The sequence below is a fragment of the Lolium rigidum genome, chromosome 3 (assembly GCF_022539505.1).
Source record: "Lolium rigidum isolate FL_2022 chromosome 3, APGP_CSIRO_Lrig_0.1, whole genome shotgun sequence".
In the NCBI taxonomy this organism is placed as follows: domain Eukaryota; kingdom Viridiplantae; phylum Streptophyta; class Magnoliopsida; order Poales; family Poaceae; genus Lolium; species Lolium rigidum.
The window spans coordinates 216,534,558-216,545,363 of record NC_061510.1 but is presented as its reverse complement, the minus strand read 5'-3'; the positions used below and the strand labels follow the sequence as shown (position 1 = coordinate 216,545,363).

The window sequence follows — 10,806 nt, the reverse complement described above, 5'->3', positions numbered from 1 at the left end:
CTTGACGTGTCCAGCAAGGTCACCGTGCACTTGCAAATCTAACAATGATACTCAAGGCACACGGTGAGATTACTCAAGTGTTGTCATCAAACACACAAAACTTGGGGTTTAAACTTTGCTCTTACAGAAAAGCACAAAAAACTACACGCTAACATACAAAAGATTTGATTCCCTAGAAATAAGAGGGTATTCAGATACAGATTCCGCGGGAGATAAAAATAATAGAAAATCTACATCTGGATATGTGTTTACTCTCGCAAGGGAAAAACCGAAATTTTGTGTTGCTTGGAGACTTTGGACATCAGGGAAACAGCAGCGAGGGCATTCTCCACAAAGTCTATAATGCTTCCAATGCTGAAGAATCTCTTTGCTGGCCAGACGGACTCTCCAGAAAGAACACCGATAGGTCTAACTGTCTAAGGAGTCATTTGCGACATTACGTCTTTATAGTTTTTCGATAAAGGGAATATATTAATATCAAAAGATACCAATTACACCTAGCCTCTGCAACAACGCACCACCCTAATGCCACTACGGATGCACACAGCCAAAAAATAGAAAAAAAAACTAAGAAACAAAATTTCTCGGACCTAACAACAGCAATACATCCACCACCAAGACAACATCTCAAATACAGATCTCCAAAAACGACGCCTTCAAGAAGGGAACAATGCTCTCACACCGTCGTCGCCCGATCAAAGATCTTAGGTTTTCACCCTGAAGATAGTCCCCGCTCTCAAAATAATGCCTCCAACAAGGTCATTGCCAGGCACAACCAGTTAAGGCCAGACCTTGGGTTTTCACCCTGAAAGGTAGGACTCTGAACTTCACCTGTGTTGTCGCCCCCACTTTCATACCGCTGCTGTGAAGCCCAGAACACCAAGCAAGTCCCTCAATAGCGTGGAGACTTGAACCTCCCTTAGCTAGTCCTCCCATCCGGCCTTCATGAAATTCTCTTCTTCCGACTTTCATCATGGATCCATAGTCACTTGATGTTAACACATAAAAAGAGCTTCGCGTCGCTCCCTCCAGAACCAAATGGTCGGAATAAAAGCATGGGTGCGCGCGACCGAATACCACCGATCCAGCAAACTACAGGCAAAAGATGCGCTGATGCATTCGCCGGCGGAGCCTTCCGGAACTCAACACTCCGGCTAGATGAAAAGGATCAGCATCCGGTAGGTCTTCATCTTCGCAGAAGAAGAACCCTAGGACCACCACCTTCAAACCCGAAGCAGACGAACAGGCCCCCACGCCGCCATCCGCTGACCAACGATGATGAAGGAGAATTCGGTGGACGGTGGAAGCCGCAACCACACCATCCTCGCCCCGCACATCGCCGTCCCCTTCCTCGCGCCGCCAGTAGAAGCCGACGATGGATCTCGGCGGGCACAAGATCCAACAGCCGCCACCACCACCGTCCATCGTAGGAGGCCGTGGTGGAGGAGCCGCCGCCGCACATCCAGGGACGTCGCACATCCAGGGACGCCGCCCTAGACGCGGAGCATGCCGAAGACGGAGGTCGCCGCCCCATCCGCCATCGCCGTTCGCCGCCTCCAACAACCCCCCGGGCACTTTGGCGCCGGGGCCCGCCGCCACCGTGGCTAGCGCCGACAGCAGTGGCGGAGGGAGAGAAACGGAGGGAGGGGGCGGCGGACTGAGGGAGATCGCCCCCCCCCCGGCGGCGCCCTGGGGAGCGCCACGGGAGGGGTTTTCCTGAGGTCGTTTGATGTGAGCGTCTTTTCTACATCTTTCTAGTGGCCTCAGAAGAACCATAAAATTGGAGGTGTTATCCCATGTTGAAATTGCCCACAATTTTAATGATTCAGTTGATGTCGGCCAGCTATTACAACTGAGGAAATTGGGTCTTGTTCTCCATGGTAACAATGGTTGCTTAGGAATTGTACTTCAACAAGTGGAAAAGTTGCATGCTTGCATCCGCTCCTTGTTAATCCGAGTCAACCAACTGGACATAAGTGAGCCTACTCCTGAAGCAGAGGATGTGGTTGAATTAGCCTCACCTCCAAAACTTCTTCAGAGCCTAAACATCAGTGGCATCACAAGTGGGCTTCCTCTCTGAATAGCAAACCTTGATCAACTTGCCAAGATATAATTGAGCGAGACTTACCTGAGCGAATCTGCTCTACGCATACTTGGGAGGCTTAGAATCCTGCGCTGCCTCAAGCTGAGGCACAAGTCATACATGGGGAGCGGTCTCAACTTCAAGGAAGAAGAATTCAAATGTCTCAAGTCTCTGGTTGTCGAGGGAACCAACATAATCAACATTACGTTTGATGCTGGAGCAGCTGGTCTTTTGCCAAGATGTATACTATTTCTGGAGTCATCCATCTTCACAGGTTGAGGAAGCTGGAGTTAAATGGTGACTGTGACCCAGACCGGGTGAGGGAAGCAATTAAAGATCATTTCAACCGTCCTGATTTCAAGCACAAAGGACAGCATCGACGCCAAGAAACTGAAGCAGTGGCTGCTGCCTCAACTCCGTGAGCGTCCCATGAACTACTCTCCATCAGCAAAGATGCAGCTAGAGGAAATTATTTCTGGCCATCTTCTTTCGGTGTCATGTGTCTCCGAACTCCTGAATTTAAATTCTTCGGTCCGTGTCATGGTGTTAGTTCGTTTGGTTTCTTTCCATGGGATATTTCATAGTTTTGGCAATTTAAATTGGACATGAGCAAGTGTATTTTGGAAATAATATGTTGTTTGTATTTTTGGACCAATAAAATCCCTAGCTAAGCCAATGCACAAAGCGGTATGTTTTCATTTACCTGAGCTAAAACAAATTAGGAAACACGAGAAAAACGGTTATTCTATGATATCCAGTAAGTACTGTCCTACTCTTCAGAAAGTTGCATATTTAACTTGAAACTAAGAGACGCTGATCATCACAGTTAGAGGAAACACGCCCGATAGGGTCCCCCCACTGACTTGGTCCGGGCCTAAGTGAAAGTGAAAAAGTGAAGTGGTGGGCCTACCCATCCCAACCTGGGGTATGCTGGGATTCGCGAAGAGCGGTGGGCCTTCAAAAAGGAGCGAGGGAGTGATGGGCAACCTTAGTCTATATGTTGCTCGTGAGCCGCCTTTCGTCCCGTAAGAAAATATACACTCCGTATTTCACTTGACTTGGGTAAAATGGTGGCTCGTTTTTTGGTCCGTCTGCTTTGGTGGATGTGAGGTTTGATGAACTCGGATCACCACAAATTAGTCAACGATCAGACGGTCAAGAGAAGTGCATGTGCTCCCGCGCGTTCTAGAACGCTCACACACACTGCCGACCTGATCAATTGTTTTGCGAGCACGGTACATGTGCCAAAGAGAGGAATACACGTTTGGATTTGGTGCAAGCAATTTTCTGGAGTAGGAAACTTGATCTCCCAAGGCACCCACCATTGACAAAGATACCATGTCCGGCTTGCCGCGCTGGCTGCCCCGTTATCCTCCTTCTCTGGTGCCGTTGACACGACGGAAACGGCATCTCGTTTTGCTTCATCGATCCTCCAGCTCTCCCTTTATAATGGTCGAGGACTCCCTAACGCACGTAAGTGATATTTCTAACTCACTCTAAAAAGAAAAGAAAATTTTGTTAACACTGTAGAACGCATGAAACTGAATTTTTATTGTATTTCAGTAACTTCTGATCCCCACAAAAAGGAAATCACGTGGTAACATGAAAATTGTTCCCATACGATAGAAAAAAGAGAATGTCCCTGCACAGCGTAGCAAATGTTTACCACTTAGTAATAAATTGCTCACTAGCGTCAAAACATGTGGAGTTTGTCAGCACGGAAAAAAATTCCATGTATATCAAAAGAATGACCACTATTTCTTTTGGATATAAAGATGTGACTGATCTTTGGAAAATGCGAACATAAAGGTTTACTAAAATGCAACTATTGCGGATCAAACTATATGTCAAGGCTACTCTATCAAGCAAGGTAAACACTCTAAACAAGGCTAGAAAACAAACTGAGCACTTGTAAAAAGAGAGGAGAAAGATCAAAGTAGGAGCACAAGATGACACAACGATGGATGTGTCCCAAAATTAAGCCATGTTATGTCCCTTAGAGTACGGCTATACGAGAGTATGGTTAAACGAAGGCCACATGTTTATAAAAACCAGTTTTTTTTCTCTTGGTGGTCAAACCTCACCGAGATGATTCTTTCACTAATTCAAATTCGAGAAGACTCTTCCACTAAGGTAGTCCTTTGAGAATACCGCTAGTTTTTACTAACTTCTTTGTGGCAAATATATCAAGCTCAACAATATAGGTGTTCCACAACTATAATGGTACAAAGCTCCACGAGGAACTAAGAAGACACAATCACAGTTTGGATTGGTGGTATCCTACATCTTGGTCTCGTCTTTCTTTTCCTCACTTGAATTCGAAATCAATAGGTGTAGGTGGAGGTAAGTATTGGAGCTCTCAAGTGTTCAACAATGGTGGAAATCAATTTGAAATATACTTCTCGGTCTCTCTCGTTCCTCGCTAGAGTTGTGACTACATATCGACTGGCTGGCACATCATCCCCGTTGTCCACGCAGGCCTCATCTTTGCTTCCTCACTTGATCTCGAAATCAATGGGTTAAGGGAGATGTATCGTAGCCCTCAAAGTGTTGAATACTGATGGAGAGCTTAGAACATAAAAAATGAAATTTACTGTTGGAGGCCTTTTGAGAAGCCCAACCTCGATGGGCATATATAGAATCCTCTAAAATCCTAGAACTCAGGACTAGTGCACATATATGCATGATACTATTTGATGTTATTTTTCACTATGACTAGACTTGAAAGAGACGTTGCTTTTTGCGAGTGGCTAACCACATGTGTTTCGTTAATCCATTATTATTGGCTTCTGAAAAAAATTTCTTGTGGATGTGTTTCACGTAACCAAGTACTCCGAGGTGTAAACTGCAAACATATCCGAGTCTCTGTCAAACAGTTTCGCAGTTTCGCGAAACAGCCCTTCGTAATAAAACTGTTAATTTTCCTCCTACTTTCCCGTCCCTCCTTCCTGTTTCCTTGCTCTTCACCCCTCTCCGTTAGGTGCTGCAGAGAGAGTCCCAAGAAAGAGACGTCGGCGATGGCGCCGCCGAGGCGGACGGCGAGTGCGGCGGCGGTTCTGCTGGCCCTCATGGGTCTTCTTCTTCTCGTGCTCTCTCCAACGGAGGCAGCAGCAGGGGCGGCAGCGGAAGGAGGAGGTGACGATCTCTTGACTTTCCCCCCCGGTCTCATCCACCGGTCCTTGCTTGCGTAGATGAAACGCTTCGTCGCTACGGGTACCTGGTGCCGCCGCTCCAGCGCGCAACTGGTGATGCGCCCGCCCGATTCGTGGTTGGGGTTCAGGAAAAATCCAGAGAGATTACGCTAGTTAGTTCCACCTGCTGTTCTGGGACTGGGACCAAATGTGACAACGGGAGAAGATAGAAGTGATTTAGCGAAATTTGAAATTAATTAGACATCAATTGGCGAAGGGAAGGTTAAGAATTTATTTGGACAGCGGATTTCACGCAATCTGTTCGAAATTTTGTTGGGGACAGTAACTTTGGGACCTTTTGGAGTTAGGCTTAAATGCTTAATGACATCCTCAAGTTCAGATGTTCCGCACGTCGGCACTATATGTTTGGCATATCTTACTTGCCTACTACCATTGTCTTGTCGCCAAGTGATACCGTAATATTGGAAGCGATGTGTTGTTTGCCATTGTGCCAACTAGATATAGTTCCAGCCTCTTAGCTTGGAGATGTGTAGCCATGAATGACAACTGAATCAGTTGGCTATACCTTTTTATCCTTGCCGAGATAGGAAAGTATTGCTGGATGTCACAGCACCGAACACTAATGTCTGATATGTCAATTCTTTTAATTGATGTTGCGCCAAATTAACTTAAAGACCTTCATTGTTCGGTATAATGTAACAGAAAGCTTCTTACGCTTTTCTTTGCACAATGCAGATCTCAGGATGAAGATTTCTGATGGTGGTTATTCTTATAATAGTACTCTTTCTCATATTCTTGTCGAGTATGCGTCTGCTGTAAGTTCTTCTTTGAACCATATATGCTAGCACATGGTTTGTTTTGTTAAGAACAGCTCAAATTAGTTCCCTAAACCAAACTTTCTAGTCTCCTAGCTACAACAGTTTTGTGGTGGGAACATCCTTTTATGTGATTCTCAAAAAATCTGTTCATGACCTCACTTGCCTGAATGAATTTCAGGTGTATACTTCCGACCTTACCTCACTTTTGACGTGGACTTGTCCAAGGTGTCAAGGTCACACAATGGTACACTGCATGAGATGAAAACTAGACTTGGCTGCTCTTGCTTCTTCTACTAACTGTTCCTAATTACTTATTTCTTTTTTTCATTTTTAACACAGGGTTTTGAGATGATAGAGATCATTGTAGATGTCGAGAGATGTTTACAGGTTACTAAGCTACTCGTGATCTTCTTCCGTGCAGTTCTAAGTGAAAATTATGCTCATATATCAGAAAATTAATTTTTGAGCAGGCTTTTGTTGGAGTTGCCCCTGACCCACGATCCGTAATTATTGCTTTTAGGGGTACCCAAGAGCACAGGTACGTAAATTTGCTACTTATGTTAAATATAACTTACTGCTGACCACAACTTATACAATGTGGGCACATCTTTCATCTGTACCTACTACCTAATTCTAAAAAATAGTTTATGGAATTAATAGTGTTTAATTCTTTATAACCTGTGATACATAATATGTTGCCCATAACCATTCGTTCCTAACTCAAATTGTGATTGTGAAGTGCTTCAAATTGGATTGAAGATCTCTTCTGGAAGCAGCTAGATGTAACTTATCCTGGCATGCCAAATGCAATGGTACATCAATCAGTCAATTTTGAATTGTTTTCTGAGGAAGTATTATTGAATTTGAAATCACTCCTGTTCACCTGCTGTTTTCTGTCTCATATTGCAGGTCCACCATGGATTTTATTCTGCATATTATAATACAACTTTGCGGCATGAAATCTTGAAATCTGTTCAGTGGGCATGGAAGACATATGGAAAACTACCCATAAATGTTGTAGGTCACTCGATGGGAGGGGCTTTAGCTTCGTTCTGTGCCCTTGATCTCTCTGTAAGCACCATTGAGCAGTCTGCATCTTTGTGTGTTACTGTACTTGGACATGCAGGATTTTGTTGTTGTGGGTTGTTATGTAAGCACATGCAGGATTAGTTTTGTTTAATTCAAACCATGTCATAAATAGCTGAAAGCCTATTTTGATGTAGATTGTTTTATATCTTCAGTGTAGATCCTGGTATCTATGCTTTACAAAAGCAAAGGAAGAAGGGATGCTTTTTTCATAATGTAGGTTCATTAGATATTGTTAACTGATATCTCTCCTTTCATTTTCCAGGTTAAATATGGGTCACATGAAGTTCAGCTCATAACTTTTGGACAGCCTCGTGTAGGAAATCCTGCGTTTGCTGCATACTTCAATGATCAGGTTCCGAGAACCACCCGTGTGACCCATGAGAATGATATTGTTCCACACTTGCCACCATATTTTCCTTACCTGGGTGAATGGACTTATCATCACTTTGCAAGAGAGGTGGGTACTTGTTTGTTACTCAGAAAGAATTAACAAAATGCATAAAGTAAATAGAATTAAGTTAGCATTTGTTCTGCATTTATCTTTCTTCAGGTTTGGCTTCACGAGACTGTGGTAGGAAACGTAGTTACTAAGAATGAGACAGTTTGTGATTGTTCAGGCGAGGACTCAACCTGCAGCAGGTATCTACATGCCTCACACATTTCTTGTACACTTATGCTCCTTGTGTTGTGCTTATTCTTTGCTCTTGCTTGAATAGATCGGTCTACGGGACGAGTGTTACAGATCATCTTGAGTACTACGGTGTTAGCTTACATGCCGATTCAAGGGGAACCTGTCAATTTGTGATTGGCTCATCCAATTCGGCATATAGTGACATTGTTCAAGTTGATGGAACTATCATCTTATCAAGATATCCGCAAGAACAACATTCTGTTGAATCTATCTAAACCCTTTAGCCCAGGGTAAACTGTACAGTATATTATTTTGTGTATATATTTTATGGAATGTAGAAACACTGAGTGCTCTAGGAGCTCTCCTGAGAACAAGGAAGGTTTCTCCTTTTGAATGTGCCCCCTTTACTCAAGTGAGAATTGTATATGAAGCTCCATGAACATTGTAGACACACCATAAATGATGTACATAAACAATATCACGGGATAAAATAATGGAAGTATTTAATGGCATCCTATTTTTTCACAGTCTTGCATAGTGTGATTCTTCCTTCCTATTGACAGATATATTTCCAGATTTTCTCTCTCCCTATCGTCTCCCCTATCCAGGTGCCTTTGCATCAGATATGCAGTTGAGGTCAAAAGAATATTGCTCTTTGATGATCTGAGGAGCCAGGAACTGATCAAAGTCAGGCTGGAACCTGGAATCCCCAGATGCAAAGCTCTGCATGTGGTCGGCACTCTCAGCCTCAGGCCAAGAAATTGAGGATAGGGATATATGCCAAATATTCCCCATTGCCGTCTGCTTGCCCGGTTGGGTCACCATATGTGAGGATACATTGCAACATATCAACTGCTACTGTTCTCCAGCTCATTTGCACAGAAAGTGCCGAAGATACGCTGGGCAAGGTTGCGCCGGTGGATCATGGCACGTCGAATGCTTGCATATCTTGATAAGGACATAAAATAGGCTGACGATGAAAATCTTCAGAGGTGGCACAAAGTTGCAAATGGCACAGATTCCGCATCGCGGATAAGGTCAGAAGAGAGTGTGACGGACTGAATGAGACTGGAAGGCTTCTCTGCTGGAAGATGCTAATCTGAACCTGAAGGGGTGACGATCCCTACAAAACACCCCTTCTTAGCCGGTAGAATCAGATCTCCGTGCCGTACTGTCATGTGACAGAGTGTCGTGGTGTCGATGCTAGAGCCATTTGCACTTGTTCCGAGATTCTGTATTTACAGTGTAATAGCTGAAGTTAGAAGCCGTGTGCAGGGAATGTCGCAGAGTAGAAACTTTCAGACAAAACGAAGGAGACCCAGTAAGAACCAGAGGAAGCGGCATGCGTATTGCACCAGAGGTTTGCACTTTGCAGTGACAGATGCACACTATGTGAAGTGCAAGAGAAAATTGTAAGTGATCACAGCTTTTGAGCTAGGCGTTTTCAACGTTCGCTTAAATTCAAAGTATATGGTCAAGCTCAGAAGTGCATGTATGTTTGTACTTTCATGCTTTTATAACATAATAGCTGACGAATGCTTTTCCAATCCTAAGAAATCCCCAAAAACATCTGTACAAGTCTAATCTTTTGGTTTTAGATATAGAAGATTTCTGCGAGAGGTCGAGTGAGATGAGAAAAGAGATTCCATTGTTCCATGGGAGAGGGACCGCATGTACCACATTTTCTTATCCAAAACCAACCATCCTTTGAACCTATGATAGATTAAGAAATGTGTTCTTTTACACTGGAACTAATCTAGATTCCATCGTAACAAGTTGAGTACATGATACCAATTGCTAATTATCCGCATAAGGCAAAATCACCAGAACCATTTCCAGCCTATAAAAAGGCAAGCCACCCGGGCGGTAGCAACAAACCACAGCCACCACCTTCGGGAACATCTCATCTAAGCATAGACAACGAGTTAGAGCTCCAGAGAAACCTCTAGAACCTCCCGAGATCCCCAGCGATCACGAACTCGATGGATCAGGTGACGAAGTTGGCGTCGGAGCGGGCGGTGGTGGTGTTCACCTCCAGCAGATGCAGCATGTGCCACTCTGTGACGTCCCTCCTCACAAACCTCGGCGTCAACGCCGCGGTGTACGAACTTGACAAGGAACAGCGGGGCAGGGAGATGGAGAGAGAGCTCGCCAGGAGGCTCGGCCGAGGCCCGCCCGTGGTGCCAGCGGTGTTCATCGGCGGGAACCTCGTCGGTGGCACCAACAGAGTCATGGCGCTGCACCTCGCCAGCGAGCTCGTCCCCATGCTCAAGAACGCCGGCGCGCTCTGGCTCTAGTGAAAGAAGACGTGCTTGCTCAGTATGCAATGCTAGCTTTTTGACAGTATGGAATAATAAGACATGTAACAGGGAAACCGCCTTAGAAGGCCAGGTTTTTTATTATCCTGTGCCGGCTGCATGGCAAGAAAGAAAATTAAGCTAGTAGTTATGTACTTCGGTTTTAGCCCCGTTCTGGGTTCTTTAATCGGTTTTGCTATGTCTCAGTCAACTGAGAATTTCTTAATCTAAACGCACTCATGCAACTGTCTTTTGGTAATGAATATCAGTCAAGTTTTGCAGTCCTTGGATCTAAACGTGTTCGACATTGTCCATCATCTCCCTTACATAATTTAACCTATCGATGATCTTCTTCTCGACAATGTTCCTCTTAATGGTTATTTTCATCGAACCAGCGCTTTTCTTGGGCAATCCTTGTTTGTTGTTTTGTCTATCGTCAGTTGAAATCGAATTTATATTCTGCCTCAAACTCGTTTAAATGTAGCGGACATTACTGGAGCCTGAAAACGGATGTGTATGAAACTATGAAGTTATCGGAGCTGCTGGTAACCAAGTATATGCTCCTGTCGGTGATCTTATTGCTGCCATAATAAGAGAAGTGTGCTACCAAGAGATGGAGAGATCAACTTTTTTTAAAATTGAGGTGGATATCAACTTATAAAGTGATTCAGTGAAGCTCATGTTGTGTTCTAAAACAAAAGAAGCACATAAACATTGCACCACACACACATAGATA

At 44.3% G+C, this 10,806-nt stretch overlaps 2 protein-coding genes across 2 annotated transcripts; both read left to right on the top strand.

Moving 5' to 3' along the window:
• The first annotated feature begins 5,085 nt into the window (after positions 1–5,085).
• Positions 5,086–8,300, top strand: LOC124702999 (lipase-like). Its single transcript, XM_047235193.1, has 10 exons — positions 5,086–5,218; positions 5,971–6,050; positions 6,232–6,297; positions 6,393–6,440; positions 6,524–6,591; positions 6,793–6,865; positions 6,963–7,124; positions 7,405–7,599; positions 7,693–7,781; positions 7,859–8,300. The coding sequence occupies exons 1-10, from the start codon at positions 5,101–5,103 to the stop codon at positions 8,046–8,048; spliced, it is 1,089 nt and encodes a 362-aa protein (XP_047091149.1). The 5' UTR covers positions 5,086–5,100; the 3' UTR covers positions 8,049–8,300.
• A 1,359-nt stretch (positions 8,301–9,659) lies between these two features.
• LOC124698975 (glutaredoxin-C10-like) lies at positions 9,660–10,351 on the top strand. The gene has a single exon (XM_047231352.1). It carries the CDS (start codon positions 9,756–9,758, stop codon positions 10,068–10,070), a length of 315 nt encoding a protein of 104 aa, XP_047087308.1. The 5' UTR covers positions 9,660–9,755; the 3' UTR covers positions 10,071–10,351.
• The last annotated feature ends 455 nt before the right edge of the window (positions 10,352–10,806 follow it).

Bases quoted from the DNA above. Each gene is read 5' to 3' on its own strand.
- LOC124702999 (XM_047235193.1), top strand. From the start codon at position 5,101: ATGGCGCCGCCGAGGCGGACGGCGAGTGCGGCGGCGGTTCTGCTGGCC. The intron at 6,441-6,523 runs GTTACTAAGCTA...ATTTTTGAGCAG, and splicing joins ATGTCGAGAGATGTTTACAG to GCTTTTGTTGGAGTTGCCCC. The intron at 7,600-7,692 runs GTGGGTACTTGT...ATCTTTCTTCAG, and splicing joins ATCATCACTTTGCAAGAGAG to GTTTGGCTTCACGAGACTGT.
- LOC124698975 (XM_047231352.1), top strand. From the start codon at position 9,756: ATGGATCAGGTGACGAAGTTGGCGTCGGAGCGGGCGGTGGTGGTGTTC.